This window comes from Camarhynchus parvulus, chromosome 1A, assembly GCF_901933205.1.
Source record: "Camarhynchus parvulus chromosome 1A, STF_HiC, whole genome shotgun sequence".
NCBI lineage: Eukaryota > Metazoa > Chordata > Aves > Passeriformes > Thraupidae > Camarhynchus > Camarhynchus parvulus.
Window position 1 is genome coordinate 25,339,573 of NC_044586.1, and position 17,085 is coordinate 25,356,657.

General features: G+C 47.2%; 5 protein-coding genes and 1 pseudogene across 5 annotated transcripts; 2 read left to right on the forward strand and 4 right to left on the reverse strand.

Moving 5' to 3' along the window:
• The first annotated feature begins 6,635 nt into the window (after window positions 1-6,635).
• LOC115909945 (histone H4) lies at window positions 6,636-7,088 on the forward strand. Its single transcript, XM_030959694.1, has one exon. It carries the CDS (start codon window positions 6,690-6,692, stop codon window positions 6,999-7,001), a length of 312 nt encoding a protein of 103 aa, XP_030815554.1. The 5' UTR covers window positions 6,636-6,689; the 3' UTR covers window positions 7,002-7,088.
• Window positions 7,089-7,196: 108 nt separating this feature from the next.
• Window positions 7,197-7,939, reverse strand: LOC115909936 (histone H2B 7). The gene has a single exon (XM_030959684.1). It carries the CDS (start codon window positions 7,648-7,650, stop codon window positions 7,270-7,272), a length of 381 nt encoding a protein of 126 aa, XP_030815544.1. The 5' UTR covers window positions 7,651-7,939; the 3' UTR covers window positions 7,197-7,269.
• A 126-nt stretch (window positions 7,940-8,065) lies between these two features.
• LOC115909942 (histone H4) lies at window positions 8,066-8,458 on the reverse strand. Its single transcript, XM_030959692.1, has one exon. It carries the CDS (start codon window positions 8,433-8,435, stop codon window positions 8,124-8,126), a length of 312 nt encoding a protein of 103 aa, XP_030815552.1. The 5' UTR covers window positions 8,436-8,458; the 3' UTR covers window positions 8,066-8,123.
• Window positions 8,459-11,085: 2,627 nt separating this feature from the next.
• LOC115909907 lies at window positions 11,086-11,627 on the forward strand (annotated as a pseudogene).
• A 1,119-nt stretch (window positions 11,628-12,746) lies between these two features.
• LOC115909905 (histone H1) lies at window positions 12,747-13,505 on the reverse strand. Its single transcript, XM_030959654.1, has one exon. It carries the CDS (start codon window positions 13,470-13,472, stop codon window positions 12,816-12,818), a length of 657 nt encoding a protein of 218 aa, XP_030815514.1. The 5' UTR covers window positions 13,473-13,505; the 3' UTR covers window positions 12,747-12,815.
• Window positions 13,506-15,301: 1,796 nt separating this feature from the next.
• Window positions 15,302-16,024, reverse strand: LOC115909924 (histone H2A). Its single transcript, XM_030959672.1, has one exon. The coding sequence runs from the start codon at window positions 15,997-15,999 to the stop codon at window positions 15,610-15,612; it is 390 nt and encodes a 129-aa protein (XP_030815532.1). The 5' UTR covers window positions 16,000-16,024; the 3' UTR covers window positions 15,302-15,609.
• Between the last annotated feature and the right edge of the window lie 1,061 nt (window positions 16,025-17,085).

Below are 17,085 nucleotides of genomic sequence, written 5' to 3' on the forward strand. Positions count from 1 at the left end.
TCCAAACAGATGTTTTTTTCTTCCTGTAGATTACCACTGGGGCAGCAGAAATGACACGCAGTGAAAGCTAACTCATTTCATCTTCTGAGATGGCCAAAGATATGTTTCCCTGGACCTGTTTGCATATGCTTATAAGAAAAAAATTAAGTAAAATTGCTTTTTCTAACTTTATTTAGAAGATATTTGATGTCTTATAGAAGCCATTGGTCAGAGTAGTTACATTTCAGAAAAATGTAGCATCAGAATTAATGGATTTTATGGTTTGTGGTTTGTTTTGTTTTGTTTGTTTTTTTTTTTTTTTGCACGTTCAAGAAACAAATTATATTTGAGCAGCGAGACAGGGAGACAGGTTTTGTTTGCCTTCATCTCTTCTTAATTTTCCTCTAGTCTTTTGAAGACCTCCAACTCTTTTACTAAATTAAGTATTATTTGGACTCATTCAGTGACAGTTGCATACTCGAATACTAAAAAATCACTAAACACTTCATCAGCTGAGAAAGAAAGGTGTGTGTCCAGTGCTTTTTATTTTCTCAGGGCTCATATAAACTAAATTATAATGCCTGAGCCTGAAGTAGTTTTGGGGTGTAATGCACAGCAAATGGGTGGCACGTAGACACAGGTGATGTGGTGCAAGATTCCCTAGGTCCAAGTGGGAATGAAAGTGGAGGTTCCTCTGGTACCAGCAAGGTTCAGCTGCATTTTTTTGCTTTTTGCAGGGGAGCCTGAGATAAAAGAATGCTGCCAAGGCAAAGCTGGATGAGAGCAAGACATCTGTGCTGAGCAGCTGAGGATTGGCTTGAGAGCTGCTGTTGGTAATTAAGGTGCTTTTGCAGGTGATTTTAGATGCTCAGCAAGATACTTGGCTAGGACTGTTCCTGGCCTATTAGCCATCCTCCATGGATGAACTGTCTCAAATTAAAATCATGTCTTGGAAGAATGTTTTTATCAGTCCAACAGGTAAAACAGAGCATCACTACTGACATTCTGCTGAAGTGCTTCATTTCATCCAAATACATAAAAGGTCTGATGACAGCATCTTTCTAGAACAAAAAATGTTTTAATCAGTCCTACTTGACAGCTATTAGTTTCTGAAAAAATCTGAACAAATAAATATGTGTCTGAAAGCAAGGTTCTCAGTTGAATTAACTATTGCAGTGTAAATGTTTTGTAAAGGTGCTTTCCATGCAAGCCAGTGTACAAAGATACGTCCTAAACATGTGTTAATCTGCCAGTCCCTCTTGTGGGCTTCTTCACAATCTGAATCACCTGTTGATTCCACCAAAGTCAAGTCTGAACTTTGCCAGCCACAGCTCTCCTACAGGCCTGGCCAGCACTGCCCTGCTGCATCATTGCCTCTCGCACCTTCAGGTCACATTCTCTCTTCAGCCTGGGTATCAGCACGTGTCAGGTCATAGATGTGCAAACAACAGGGTCACAACACGATCAACTTTTATTAAAATTTTATATTATATATTAGAAAGTGTACTTTGTCAGCTACTCCAATATGGAGTTAATTACAATAACAGGGTCTGGCCCTAGAATCCTGTTTATTAATGCACTTGTCCAACTGAAGGTTTCCAATTTCTTTCATTAGTTCTCAGGTTACAGCTTGAGTTGGGTGGCTCTGAAGTGACCACCACACCAAAAATTAACCTTCAATCCCCCACACAGGCCACCAGCACTCAATTCCCAAGCCCATCAGCTGCTTCTGGTCAGTTGTCTGTTTTGTTTTACAGGTTTTGGGGTGTTTCATTGTTTAGTTTTGCGTTGGGGATTTTGGTTTGTTGGGGTTTTTTGTTTGTTTGTTTTTTGTTTTGTTTTGGTTGCTTGGTTTTTTTTGGTTTTTTTGGGTTTTGTTTTGTTGGTTTTTTTTTTTTTTTGTGGTGGTTTTTTTTTCATCTGACATTGCCTCGGTTCTTGGAGTTGTTTCCTTGGTCCTTCCTTACCTTTTTCATTCTGTAGCAGCATTAGCTTTTAAGAAAACCTTTTATTTTGGTCAGCTCTTGTGGCCTAATGCTACAACCACTCCAGCCACTAATGCTAAACTACTTAATACATCATGAGAATATGCAGAATGCAGTTAATGAAAGCTTCCTGTAAAAGCCTATGAAGTAACACAAGATGGAAAGCTCTGTTCTCAGTGAAGCTGTTATGGCAATACCAGGGTTTAATAATAAAAAGACAACAAACTAAAGGAACAGTAATATATCAAACCAGTGCAAAACTGAGTTTGAATTAAACCCATTTGTACATAAAACAGGGTAAGCTCATCTGGCTGGGGACCTCAGCCCCAGTCTGTGATGACTGATAGGGATCAGAGAGACAAATCCTGCAGCTCCAGGGACACTGGGGTGGCAAAGGACATGCCCCAACCTTGCTCAGTCCGTACTGTTGTCATCTGTGCCACCCATGGTGGCCTGCATCTCAGTCTAAAGGTGCTTTTTGGTTTGGCTTCAGGTTCAAAGAGCCCCAAAGTCCAGAGCTCCAGGGGCACTGGTGCCACCCAAGCCGTGCCAAGGTGAGCCTGGCACTGCCCCAGCCCTGCTTTCCCCACCCCTTTCTCTTCCAGGCCATCCCTGGTGCTGGGCACTTCAGCCTCTGCCTGAGCCTGCTCTGAGGGTGAGGTGCCAGAGTCACCAAACCCACACCTGCAGGGACACTGGGGTGGCAAAGGACATCTCAAGGGCAGCGTGGCCCTGCCCCAACACTGCCCCCTCCTCACTGCCCTCATCTGGGTCACCTGTGGGGCTTTATCCAGTTTACGTGGAATGACAATGTTCAGTTCCATGTCTGGTTCCCCATCCTTCATGTTCTTTTACCCTTAAGCATTGTGAGGTTTTAGTCCATTAATATGAAGATGCTTTTTTAATGGGCTTGATCACTTTGTCTTTGCACAGCAGCCAAGTCTGTGCTGTCATCTGTTCTCATGTGGAGGTTAGATGTAGTTAAGGTATTAAAAAAAATCTGATTATATATCCTCTGTGTCCTTATTGCTTCTCTCTCTACACTTTATTCTTGCTCATCACTCTCTATTTCTGAAGATCTAATGCCATGAGTATTTGATGTATTTATGAGTATCCCCTTTCCCTCTGCACATGGATTTTTATTTATTATGCTATTCCAAGCACAGCACTGATCCATCAGGATGGGTCTCTAAAGCTGTACAAAATTCTGGCCTGTAAGAGCTTCAACTTGTGATGCCACCAATAGGAAAGTAATTGATCCAGAGGGCACATGATATCCTTTTCTGTAAGGGTTCCATATGATCGCAGGGATTTTAGGACAGTGTGCCAATGCTGTAATGAACATAAGGATCTAGAGCTGAAGGCACAATGTGAGAGGCATGACAAAAAAAGCACACACAAAAAACCCAAAAACACATAAACAAAACAAAAAAGTGTTTCTCAGACAGCTCTTCATGTCAAACCAAAGATCAAATATAAGTCTCTGTGTGTTTTAGGCACCAGTTCAGTGTGCTGAGGTCATTTCCTGAATTAATTCCAGCTACTGATAATATATGGAAAACAGGTAAGATCTCCACTGCACCAATGCAATGATAAGTAGCACTTCAGAATTTCTGAATGCTTTGCTGCAGTCCACTAGCTCTGTCATAATCCTTGTCCCACTGAGACTGAAGGACTTCTAAGCAACAGACAGGGCCAGCTGCAATTCAAGTTGGTTATGTTGTGAAATAGAATATTAAGGAAGGTTATCTTCCCCTCCATTTTTGTAAATTAATTACTCTGTTGGATGCTGAAATTGAGCATTATTTTCTTTATTTGGGCCAGTTTTGAACTTCCCATTAGTTCTCCCAGGCAGACTCATCTGACAGGTTGTTGTGGTTTTGTTTTTAGGGAGAAGGGATGCATTTAAGAGTCTAAGAGTAGTAAATATACAGACACCAAAGGAAAATGGAGGGGTTGCCAACATCTGTCACTCTCAGGCTGCTTTGGTACTCTCAGTGTAGGCCAATATAACACAGATATATTTCCAGAACAGAAGTGTCATCTCACCTCTGCATCCAATGCTTGAAAACTTAACAGACTCTGCAGCAATTCCAGGCCAGTCCTTGCTGGTTTTTGGGGTTGTTTAGGCAGGTGCATGCAGAGTTTGAGTTCACCTCACAGCAGCAGCAGCAGCAGCACGGGTGCAGCCTACACAGAAATAAAATTAAAAGTGAGTCCAATACTGATGCCATGATGTGAGGACTGAATTTTAATTGCTATGTGTGTGCATGCATGTGTACATGCAGTCATTTTATGTTTTCAAAGATCTTTAAATGGGAAGAATTTCTTACCATCCTTATAAAAGTCATCTAGTTTAAAGGCCCTGAAATGCATGGCTGCAAGACTTTATTATAGAGGTATTTCATAATACACAGTATTTTGCAAGCAGCTGTATATGTTGTATTTTGAGAACACTTTCAAGTAGTAAAAATGTTATCAAGAGTTTAGAGGGTGAGGTTTGTTGGTTCTTTGGTTTTGTTTTTTGGGGGGTTGTTGTTGTTTTGGGTTTGTTGGGGGTTTTTTTGTTGTTGTTGTTTTTTGTGGGTCTTTTTAAGTGTACAGGCTGATGTGACAGGAGGGTGTCCCACAGGTGCTAATGGATGGATCACTGTCCTGTAGAAGACTCCAGCTGAAATGTAGGAATCAAACAGAAGGTTGGCTGGTGGTGCTTATCAGAAGCTGACCAAGCAGGAAAGCCAAGAGGACCTCATTTTAGGGAAGAATGAAAATCAAATGCACTGTGATACATCCCTAAATTCTGGAGACACAATTCCAAACCAGGCAGTTGCCTGAGTTATAGAATAGATTTTATCAGTAAGTTTATGGTTTCATAAAAGAAGGCTGAAGAGTTTTGAACAAAGTTGTATGCTGCAGAGGGAAATAGAAAAAGCTAAAAGATTACCACAGATATTAAAACAAGCAAGCAAACAAATGAACGAACCTCAGCAAAACCAACCAAACCCAGAAATGTTTCATTATGTTCCTGTGTTTGGAAAAAGTAATTTGGATAAATCTCTTTCACAAAAAGTCAGCAAATTCCTTTTTGAATATGTGTCTACTGGACTTTTGAGGGGATAAGTGAGAGGAGGCAAAGAAAGAAATTTCTTACCCTAAAATGTTTGAGTCATTAATAAGAAGGATGCTAGGGCATGAGGAGATTGTTACAGCAGCACTTTTTTTTTTCTTTTTCAAAGAAGTTACACAAAATTGTGCCAGTAAAAGTGCTTTATAATGCTAAGAGTTCTCAGAATATGAAGACTAAATGCAAATTAAAACAGAGATCACACCAAAACAAAATCCCTAAAAGATTCTTTGGGAAATTCTTATTTTCACACTTCTTGAAGACTTATTTATTTCTATGTCAATATTCCTCTATTAACTGTAAAGATTGTTTATTATTACCCAAAATCAATAGAAATTTCTGAAATTTTTTGCCGTTAAAATTAGAAAAGGAAAATGCCAAGTGGGCCCAAATGTTTTTTAATTGTGAAAATGAGTTTAATCTCAATACTAATTAGTTTAATAGTATCTATGTCAGGAAGGAAAACTTTATTAGTTTGTGCAATCCTGCCTTTATCCAGGAAACATAGTAGTATTGGAACATTCATCTATATTTTAGTGTTGACTATAAAAATATGAGTAGCATTCCTATTTTAAATGGCACATGTTTAGCAAGGGGATAACCCAAACATTAGCGTGAGAAACTTGAAATTGTCTTTCATTTCCATTACAGTGCAAAAGAACAGGTCTAATACTTCCCTAGTAGGAAGCATTCCCAGAAAATTGAAAGCAGTGGCTTCTTCCTTATGGTCTCTCACTTTAGAATCCTCTGTGCTCTCTGCTTTCCTAGAAATGGTGAAAAATATGCTGGATAGGTAAAGGTATGGGAGACAAGGTGTATGTGTTAGCACATGTGTGCATTTGTGTTTCCAGGGAAACAAACAAACAAAGTCCAGTAAAACAAACACAGGCCAGGGAACCCTTCACGCTTTAATCGTCACTAAGGAAATTCGACATTACTTAAAAAAAAAAAAAAAAAAAAAAAAAGTAAAAATCCTCTAGCCATGACACGGCTTGAGCGTTTTAAACAAAAAGAACTTGGAAAGAAGCTGTAGGTCGCAGAGAACAAGGTTGGCAGAGATTATATAAATTCTCCCGAGGAAGGTGTCTATGCAGGCAAATGCTCATAACCAAAAAATTAAAAAGGAACACTTGAAGCGTCCAAAGCAGAAGCAGAAGCCGGGATGAGCAGGCCGAGAGCCGCGGAGAGGCGGGGCGAGAGCGCAGGGCGAGGGCCCGCATTGGCAGGATTTTGCCGCAGACCCGCGGGCAGCGGGGAAGGGAGGCGAAGGCGGCGCCGGAAGAGGGTGCGGCAATCCCGGCTCTAACTCCGGGCGGAGACTCGGAGCTCTGGGGAGCTGTGACCGCGCAGGGGGCACGGCCGGGGCGGGACGGGGCGAGAGAGCAGCGAAGGGAGGCGAGCGCTGGGAGCGGGAGCTGGGCCGGGAAAGCGCCAAAGGCCGCAGAGCGGGAAACACCGGCGGAGCCGCGCGGAGGGAGGCGGGGCCGGCGAGGAGACCCCGCCTCTTTCTGCAGTCCTCAACCAGGTCGGCTCGGGCGTAATAAAAAGCCGCCGAGGGAGGATGGTGGCGTGCAGGGAGTTGGTGAACGGAGAGTGTGACCATGTCTGGTCGGGGCAAGGGTGGCAAGGGGCTCGGCAAGGGCGGCGCCAAGCGCCACCGCAAGGTGCTGCGCGACAACATCCAGGGCATCACCAAGCCGGCCATCCGCCGCTTGGCTCGGCGCGGCGGCGTCAAGCGCATCTCGGGGCTCATCTACGAGGAGACGCGCGGCGTGCTCAAGGTCTTCCTGGAGAACGTCATCCGCGACGCCGTCACCTACACGGAGCACGCCAAGAGGAAGACGGTCACGGCCATGGACGTGGTCTACGCCCTCAAGCGCCAGGGTCGCACTCTCTACGGCTTCGGCGGTTAAACTTAACATAGTTGTAACTCGGCGCAGTTTTAAACACCAAGGCTCTTTTCAGAGCCACCCACAAATTTCACAAATAGAGCTCGTAATTACTTACATTACTAATGTAGAAGAAAAGAACTTTGAGAAGTTGTGTAATATTATGTACCTATACTGTTCTTGGATTCCTACTACGTAATCCATATTAAAAGAAGTATTTGTAATTACAGCTCTTATTAGGACCGTGTGGTGGCTCTTAAAAGAGCCGTTTGATTTACAATTTTCTATCCTTTTACTTGGAGCTGGTGTACTTGGTGACAGCCTTGGTGCCCTCCGACACGGCGTGTTTGGCCAGCTCGCCGGGCAGCAGCAGGCGCACGGCCGTCTGGATCTCCCGCGAGGTGATGGTGGAGCGCTTGTTGTAGTGCGCCAGGCGCGAGGCCTCGCCCGCGATGCGCTCGAAGATGTCGTTGACGAAGGAGTTCATGATGCTCATGGCCTTGGACGAGATGCCCGTGTCAGGGTGCACCTGCTTCAGCACCTTGTACACGTAGATGGAGTAGCTCTCTTTCCTTGCCCTCTTGCGCTTCTTGTCGCCCTTCTTCTGCGTCTTGGTCACGGCCTTCTTGGAGCCCTTCTTCGGTGCTGGAGCAGATTTCGCCGGCTCAGGCATCCTTAATGTTTTCTTTCAGGATCTTCCCTGTAGCACAACAACATCGAAAATGGCGCCTGCCCCCCCTATTTATAACGGCGTTATGCAAATTAGAGGATCGTAATTGTTACATTCCTATTGGAGTAGAAAGTACCAACGTAATGTCAGGCACTTCCGTCTTGTAGCCGCCAGAGCTCAGACGCTGCATTTACACAATCCTGGCTGCAGTCAGGGTCCTGGTTAAGCACAAAAATGCAGCGCATGATGCAAACTGCACTGGGCGGACACTCGCTAACGTATTCATCGCCAACGACGTCAGTGCTATGAGAACTTATAATCTACCAAGTTCTCACCCTTTTTAGTTTACACCTTTTAATTACTTCTTTAACACGAACATATCGATTAGTAATAGCAGCTCTTATCATGAAATTTGTGGGTGGCTCTGAAAAGAGCCTTGGTGTTTAAAACTACGCCGAGTTACAACTATGTTAAGTTTAACCGCCGAAGCCGTAGAGAGTGCGACCCTGGCGCTTGAGGGCGTAGACCACGTCCATGGCCGTGACCGTCTTCCTCTTGGCGTGCTCCGTGTAGGTGACGGCGTCGCGGATGACGTTCTCCAGGAAGACCTTGAGCACGCCGCGCGTCTCCTCGTAGATGAGCCCCGAGATGCGCTTGACGCCGCCGCGCCGAGCCAGGCGGCGGATGGCCGGCTTGGTGATGCCCTGGATGTTGTCGCGCAGCACCTTGCGGTGGCGCTTGGCCCCGCCCTTGCCGAGCCCCTTGCCGCCCTTGCCCCGACCAGACATGGTTACGCACTCGAAACAGGATGAGTAACTAGCCGGAAAAAGCCCCGCGCGGCTCTATATGGGCGGCGGTCCGACCTGGTTGAGGACTGCGCCGAGGCCGGGCCGGGGCGGGCTCTGTGCGCGCCCTCCCCCCGCGGGCCGGGCCTTGGCTGCCATCGCTCCCGGCTCGGGCCCGGCCCCGCCCGCGGAGCCCGAACCCGGCGGGGCCCGGAGCGGATCCCGCCCGGGCTCGCCCCGTGCCCGCCGCGCTCCGCCCGCCTGCCCGGCCCCGCCGGCGGCCTCTCGGTGCCGGTACGGAGCGGGCCCCCGTCGGCCGTGGGGCTGCAGCAGAGCCCGGCCAATGGCGGCGGCGGGGCCCGCAGGGCCGCGTCCCGCCCGCGCTGCGCCGCCGCCAGCGAGCTGTGCCCGGCAAAGGGCCCTGCCGGGCAGGGCAGAGAGAGGGTCCCGTTTCTACGGTAAATGAGCCCTTTTCTGCCGAGAGCTCAGAAACGGGAGTAATGTGCTACGCATTTGTTTGCTTGTTTTATTCCCTGTGAGGGCAACACTTTTAAGTGTTCACCGTAGGGCAATTATTTTGTGTGTCCCATATCCTAGACTTAATCACATAGCTTTGTTTTGGTTATGGGTCTGATGTGCTGATGAAGGAGCTGATTTATGTCTCTTGCTGCTATACCTATGACAAAAACCTACACCACTTCATGTTCTTTTAAAAAGTGGCATGTGTTGGTCATTTTCATGGTTTCACTCTTTACTGAAGCTACTGAACTGTTCCTTTCACTGTTTTTTTTTTCTTCACTTAATATTACTTTTAAACATAAACCAGTATTTTTTCCTTACTGTTGTTCAACAGCTGCATTCATTTAATGAGTTCCATCATCTTAGTTACCTTTAGTAGTTTTAAGTGTTCATATATTTGGGTGGTTGGTTTTTGGTTTTGTTTTTGTTTTTTGGGGTTTTTTTTGTTGGGTTTTTTTTTTTTTAATGAATGGTTTGCTTCCTTCCCCTCTTTATTCTTTTTTTTCACCAAAAATAGTACACTTATTTTTTGCTGTTGTAATGTGACACAAATATTTAATGTTTCTCCAGGGAGTTACAGGGTCTTCAGATGATAGCAGCACCCAACAATTTACAAAACTAGAACAGAAAACTTGCAGCTACAGGTGACAAAGTATGGAGCAAATCATACAATTATGCCTAAAATTTCAGTCTCAACAACAAAACGATCTACAATAGCTACCCTCAGCCTTGCAACCCAGCTTCCCAAATGTGATTCTAAGGTTCATCAAGCACTTTAAAAATTTTCCCAAATAATCCCAACCACAAGACAGATGTGTCTCATCATCAGTAAGTTTGTAGTTTTCCCTGTGCTATGTGCTGTCTCCTATTGATGGCCAAGTTGTTCTTTACCTTTTCCTGGGACTTCTTGGTTCTTTTCTCAATGTTCCCCATAGAAAATTACACCACACTAAAATAAAGTTCTGTTCAGAAATTAATCTAAATCTCCAACAAATATCCCTGTCCTGGATGAGAGGCAGCAGGGCTGTGGAGAGAGGGCAGGTACTAAAGCAGAGCAGCAGGATAACCAAGGCAACATTGAGCTGCTCTTTTCAACATTGCTTTGCCCCCACAGTTTAGGAGAATGTACAGCAGAAACACTTTCAAGCAAGTCTTTCTCCCTCGGAAGGAAAAATATCCCACCCTTTCTTAGTCTGTTTCCCTTCAGACACCACCATTTTGCATACAGACTGGAGAGCTTTGTGGATCTGTAACTTTGCTCAGCGTGGTAAAAAGAAAAAAGGAGCAGAAGCAAGACCAGCTTGCTAGGATCTCTTTTTTCATTTTTTCCAGACAGGTGCCGTGAGCCTACACAAGAAACCTCTCTCCTCTGATACCAGGTAAGTCCAGTCTTTGAACGGTCCTTAAGGTTTCCAAAAGGAAACAGCATCATGTTTTTCTCTTGCCCAATGAAATTATATTAACAGGAAAACAGCTTGATTTTCTGGTTCGCGATAATTGCAAACTGCAGAATACAATCCACATCTAATTTTTAGGGTTATTATGGTTTTTACTTAAACACATACTTCCAATATTTATTCCATCTGAGAGGAAATCCAATCATTTCATGTTGTAAATTAAATCACAGCTTCCATCACATTTAAACTGATGAAAAAGAAACCACAATCTATGGGCCAAAAGGATTCATTCTAAACACGATTAGCAGTGTTTGTATTCCAGACTCCATATCTTTCCTGGCTGCATCTGTCCCCCTCTTATATTTACGTTGTGTTTGTTACAAATGCAGACTATTCTATGAAGCATGCAGGTATGCTCCTTCTTGTAGGAAAAAAAAAATAAAAAGAAAAAAAAAAGAAGAAAAAAAGGTTGTTTGTTTCTGGCTTTGCTTTTTTCGTTCCTTAGAAATGCCCTTAAGGAGGTTTTGCTGCTCCGAACCCGCCGGCTGCTGCAGGGGACCCCGGGCCGGGGAGAGGCCGCGCCGCAGCGGAGCTTCAGCGCCAGGGCTGGGATTGAGAGAGCTCATTCTGATTGGCTGATAGCATTCGAAGCATCGACCAATCCCAGCGTGGTGTTTAAAAAGGACCAATGGCAGAGCACTTCGTTCTGCGAATGACGTCACTACCGCAGTTGTCCAATGGAAGCTCTGCTTTCTGATACCAGTGATTTGCATAAGGGCCCTATAAATAAGGCAGTAATCGCATTAGCCGTCACTCCGCTGTAACCGTGCAGTCAGGGAGAGCCGCCATGCCCGAGCCCGCCAAGTCCGCCCCCGCGCCCAAGAAGGGCTCCAAGAAGGCGGTGACCAAAACGCAGAAGAAGGGCGACAAGAAGCGCAAGAAGAGCCGCAAGGAGAGCTACTCCATCTACGTGTACAAGGTGCTGAAGCAGGTGCACCCCGACACGGGCATCTCGTCCAAGGCCATGGGCATCATGAACTCCTTCGTCAACGACATCTTCGAGCGCATCGCGGGCGAGGCCTCGCGCCTGGCGCACTACAACAAGCGCTCCACCATCACCTCGCGGGAGATCCAGACGGCCGTGCGCCTGCTGCTGCCCGGCGAGCTGGCCAAGCACGCCGTGTCCGAGGGCACCAAGGCTGTCACCAAGTACACCAGCTCCAAGTAAAGCGCCTCGGATCGTCACTCTCAACCCAAAGGCTCTTTTAAGAGCCACCAATTTTTTCAATAAAAGGGCTGAATCAGTGCTTTTAGTGGGGAGGTATGTAAAAAGCTTAACATTTGCACGTTAATTTCTAGATCACGTAGTGTTCTAGCAGGTTTAAATGTACCTAAAAATTAGAAGTTTACTTTGTTGATGCGCGGTATATAAACTCGCTTTTTCAAAACCTCTAATCCGGTTCCTTCTCAAAAGGGACTTGAAAGCAGAAACAACTTGTCCAATTCCAAGTCCCGTGGGGAAGGTGAAATAGTTAAATTTTCCAAGGGTTAAATGCCTTTTACTCGAAACATCTAGCCTGTATTTTCAGTGAAATATAGCAGTAAAATAAATAAAAAGTTTCTGTCTTGGCGGCTTAATTTTGAGGTGGGTTTATATAGGCAGTAGGATAAGATTTTCTCAACGACGGGGTTTCGGGCTTAAAACACCAATGTCCCAGAGTCGCGCAGGAGCTAACAGCCGGGAAGAGGGGGCTCTCAGTGATTTACAGCAAGGTTTACTGTGAGCCGGGGAGCACCGGAGAGTGGGGTGCAGCCCTTCCTGCCCCGCCGCTGCAGCTGCCGCCGGACGGGGCCGTGGCACGGCACGCACGTTCCCCGTCCCTGCTCCGCTCCCCTGCCCGCCTTGCCCAGCCCCCCCTGCTCGGAGGGAGGGAGGGGAGGAGGGAGGGAAGGAGAGCGGGAGGGCCGATGCGCGGTCCGCGCGTCACCGTCCGGCCGGGCTGCGGCTCGGCGGCGGGGGGGTCAGGGCCCCGGAGGGCGGAGCGGCGGGAAGGCGGCGCGGGCCCAATCGCGGCCCAAGGCGGCACTTTCAAACTGCCCCGGGCACCGGAGCAAAGGGCGCTCGCCACTCCGCCGACACCGCCTCTCTTCGCTCCGGGCGGCGCCGGTCAATGAGCAGGGGCGGGGCGGGCACAGCTGTTATCGCAGCGCTCCCAAACTGCACCCAGGGACACACCTCCTTTTAAAGGGAGCCCCAATCTCCCACGCAGGCGCTACCGAACGCACTCGTACCCAAAATCTCAACTTTATTAACGCCCTGTAAACTCCCACCAAAATCTCTTAAGTGATTTGGGGTTGCTGGTGTCTAACCGTAGTGTTTCAGCTCTTTTTGAGAGTAAGTGGGTGGCTCTTAAAAGAGCCTTTGGGTTTATTTAGATGAGTAGACTCTCAATTTCTCTCAGGCACCTTACTTCTTTTTGGGCGCCGCCTTCTTCGCCTTGGCCGCTTTGGGTTTGGCTGCCTTGGGCTTGGCCGCTTTGGGCTTCACGGCCTTTGCCTTAGCCGGGCTCTTGGCCGCCTTCTTGGGGCGCCCGGCCTTGGCGGCTTTCTTGGGGCTCTTGGCCGCTTTCTTGGCCGCTGCAGCCGCAGGCTTCTTCGCCTTCTTGGGGCTCTTCTTCACGGCCGCCGCTTTCTTGGGCTTCTTGGCAGCGCTGGCGGGCTTCTTCGCCGCCGGCTTCTTGGGCTTGCCTGCGGGCTTCTTCTTAGTCGCCTTTTCTTTTGTCTCCCCCGGCTTCTTATTCAGCTTGAAGGAGCCGGAGGCGCCGGTGCCCTTGGTCTGCACCAGGGTGCCCTTGCTGACGAGGCTCTTGAGCCCCAGCTTGATGCGGCTGTTGTTCTTCTCCACATCGTAGCCGCCGGCGGCCAGCGCCTTCTTGAGCGCGGCGAGCGAGAGCCCCTTGCGCTCCTTGGAGGCGGACACGGCCTTGGTGATCAGCTCGGTGACGCTGGGCCCCGCGGGCTTGCGGGCTTTGGAGCCGCTCGCCGCCTTCTTCGGCTTCTTGGCGGCGGCCTTGGCGCCGGGAGCGGAAACGGCGGGAGCGGCGACGGGCGCGGTCTCGGACATGGTGCCGGCCGGGTCCGGAGCCGGGCAAAGCACTGGGCCTGCAGCGAGTCGGCGGCCTGGCTTTTATAGAGCGAGGCGCGCGCTGATTGGTGCGCTGCAGGGCCCGCCCCGCCGCCCGGCTGGAAGGCGCCTTCGCCCCGCTCGGTTTGTGTTTCTTAGGAGCCGAAAAGGGCCTTTTTTAGCGGAATTTCCGCCACCGACTCCCCCCCAGTTCGCAGCGGCATGGAGAAGAAAGACTCTTGTTCCCCTCGGCCGAGTTTCCTTTCGAAGAGGCAATGGGTGAGCTAAAAAAGAGGCGATAAACACTGAGTCCTGGACCTGAACAGACCTCCGGAGACAGAAACTTTTGTTTTTCCTTCTAAATAAAATCCACGATGTGGGGAACTAGATTTCCAAAGTAATTAATTAATGTTCTTTAAAGGGTCTTCTCTTAATCTGAACTGAAAAGGAGGGATTTAGATCGATATTTTAGTTGCAATTTGATTTCAAAGAGGAGTAAGTAACACAGGCTCATCCTGAGCACTGAATATGGATTAGAAATTAGCTCCTTTGTCCAAAATCATTTACCTCTTTCAAAATAATTAAGAGAAATTAAATTGGTGCATTATGCAGCAAGGCTTGGAGCAGGTTAAAGTCCCGTGAAGGGCTTTTTGTCCCACCAAAGGAGGTGACTTTTTACAGCAGAGCAGTTTGTGCTGTGTTGCTCAGTGTACACAATGCCGACATGGTTCCCTCGTCCTCTGCTACAGAAATACTCACTTTCTTAATAAATTAGGCAACATAAATACCTAACACAGCCAATTTTTGTTAATGACGATAACCAGTGCCCTATAGTTTTATAATATGTCAGTGTTTTTATTTTGATACAGCTGGATTGGTAAAAATCTGAGTCATCATTGTTTAAGGAGACACTGCTGCAGCTGATTTTCCCACTACATGATCAAATTAAAACTTGCTCAAGTGATCAGTTAGGATTCCTCTTTCACCGCAATTTCCTAAATATTCCATTTTCTTACTGTTCAATGTCTGATCCCTACATTGAAATTGATACTAAAAATGGCGTGTCTTGATGTATCTGCTACACTGGAACAGCTGGCTGCTAAGCAAGAGGGGGGACACTCTTCAGAAGCACTTTTCCAAGACCAAGCTTCAATTAAAAATAAATGCACATTGTTTTTCAGAGTACAAAGCATGAAAAGAAGTATTCTCTGATATGTTTATTAATGTCTACAATCCATTGTTTTGACAAAGGCCTGTAAACTCCTTTTTACCTCCTGATATTGTAACTGTTGGTGATACTAAAATTCTGGACAATGTTATGATTCCAGTAATTTATGTTTTCAAATGGATAATTATTAAAATATGTTTTTGACTAATTATAGCAGATTTTTCTGTTTCTATTTCAACATAATTATGGTTTATATTTAGCACTATGTACAAGATAAAAACAAAACTGGCAACAGTCCCTTTCGCCTCAGATTGCCCGGGTGTTGTGATGAACGATTATTCTCAAACTCCTTCAGATTTGAAGCAGAAAATGGGCTCAGCAGCTCAAAGATTTTCAATAAGTAAGGATTAGTAACTCAGAATGCCTTTTAACACAAAACAACAGCAAAACCAAATCAACAAAAAAAAATAAACAAAACAAAAAACTTCCAACGATATCTGTAGGGCTAAAAGTTGTTCAGAGGGGGCACGGCTGTGTTTAAATACATCAGTGAATTACCTGAACTTCACGGAGGGCCGAGCTGAAAAAGGAGAGACGTGATGGGGCTGGGGGTTCTATCCGACAGTCTTAACAAACTTTTTAACCCCCATCAGCACAAAGTGATTTATTTTACTACACAGTAGATTTTCCAGTTTTGATCTTAATTTAAGAGCTAAGATACAAAGTATTTGGGGTGGTTTGGTTTTGGATTATTTCCAAGAGTTAAGATTAAAATGATTTGGGGTGTTTAACGGGGGATTGTTCGTTTTAGTTACATTTTAGGTTTTTTGAAGAGAAGGGGAGAGGGGGGTGGAGAGGTGTTTAGTTTATTTTTTGCTAGGATGTACAGCTCCTTTTATGAGGAAGTGGGTGGCTCTGAAAAGAGCCTTTGGGTTACTTTTGAGGTTGGGAACGCTCCTCGGATTTGTTTCACTTGCTTTTCGCCTTGTGGCTGTCGGTCTTCTTGGGCAGCAGCACGGCCTGGATGTTGGGCAGCACGCCGCCCTGCGCGATCGTCACCTTGCCCAGCAGCTTGTTGAGCTCCTCGTCGTTGCGGATGGCGAGCTGCAGGTGGCGGGGGATGATGCGCGTCTTCTTGTTGTCGCGGGCCGCGTTGCCCGCCAGCTCCAGGATCTCGGCCGTCAGGTACTCCAGCACGGCCGCCAGGTACACCGGCGCGCCGGCGCCCACGCGCTCCGCGTAGTTGCCCTTGCGCAGCAGCCGGTGCACGCGGCCCACGGGGAACTGCAGCCCGGCCCGCGACGAGCGCGACTTGGCCTTGGCCCGCGCCTTGCCGCCCTGCTTCCCGCGACCGGACATGGCTCCCGCCGCCGCCGCTCCGACAACGCCGCCGCACGAACCGACTGACGCGGTCACGTGTCTCCGCACCCAGAGCGCGGCCGGTTTTATAGCTCCTGCGCGCGCCCCTCCGGCTCGCTGATTGGCTGCGGCGCGTCCAGGCTCGCTCCGACCAATGGCGCCGCGGATCCAAATTCGACCAATGGGAGCCGCCGGCGGCCGCTCCCGCGGAGCCGCCCCCGCTGCCGGCCCCGGCCCCGCTCCGGGAGCGAGGGCAGCGACGGGGAAACGCCTCCCGCCCGCCCGGCCTAGGAGAGCGCAGGAGCACAGCCCGGCCGGCCCGGAACGAGGGAAACCCCGCTAAATGCCATGGCTGTCGGTTAAAAATAATCCTGTATTTTAAACCTGCAGGGCTACTTTAAAAATGGGCTATTGTTATGATAAAAGAGAAGCTTTACTTTCGGTGGGAGCATTTACAGCCCAGCACTACTGATATGTGTAGAAACTAGGCAGGAAGACATAATACACGACGTTTCTCCGATTCTAGAGGCAAATTACTTCAGTATTGCTGCAATCACTCACATTGGTGTTTTCAAACTGAATTATCTGACTTCAAGCTCAAGTTTCTCAACTTTGGTAAACATAACTGATGTCGTCAGCTAACTTCCACAACAGAAGTTGCTTAATAAAGAAAGCATTTCGTGTTTCAAGAATTGTGTAGTTACATCACACAATATGCATTAGGTGGGCGGGCTCTTGTAAATTTTACATGTTCTCGGTACAGAGAACTGCCGTGCATTTTTGATTGTGTCCAGAATTTGTGAAAACAGATTCAAAGTTTTCAAGTGTAAGTTTGGTTAGCTAATAACTTTGTCTCCTTAAAGCAGATTAAACCTCAAAACATGGTGCATTCCGCTAAGCCTGAAACGTACAGCCAACTAAATGTATTGTTTGAGGTATCTGCTAGTCTACTATCCTAATATCAGCCACTACTAAAATTATGTCAGTCAATCTTTTAACATTAAAATTGTTTACTAATTTTTACTTAAGGTAGCCTGTCCATGATGCACCCAGTAGTTATCTGAGGCTTGATATGAAGCAAACCTC

Coding starts and splice junctions, on each gene's coding strand:
- LOC115909905 (XM_030959654.1), bottom strand. CDS start 13,472: ATGTCCGAGACCGCGCCCGTCGCCGCTCCCGCCGTTTCCGCTCCCGGC.
- LOC115909936 (XM_030959684.1), bottom strand. CDS start 7,650: ATGCCTGAGCCGGCGAAATCTGCTCCAGCACCGAAGAAGGGCTCCAAG.
- LOC115909942 (XM_030959692.1), bottom strand. CDS start 8,435: ATGTCTGGTCGGGGCAAGGGCGGCAAGGGGCTCGGCAAGGGCGGGGCC.
- LOC115909924 (XM_030959672.1), bottom strand. CDS start 15,999: ATGTCCGGTCGCGGGAAGCAGGGCGGCAAGGCGCGGGCCAAGGCCAAG.
- LOC115909945 (XM_030959694.1), top strand. CDS start 6,690: ATGTCTGGTCGGGGCAAGGGTGGCAAGGGGCTCGGCAAGGGCGGCGCC.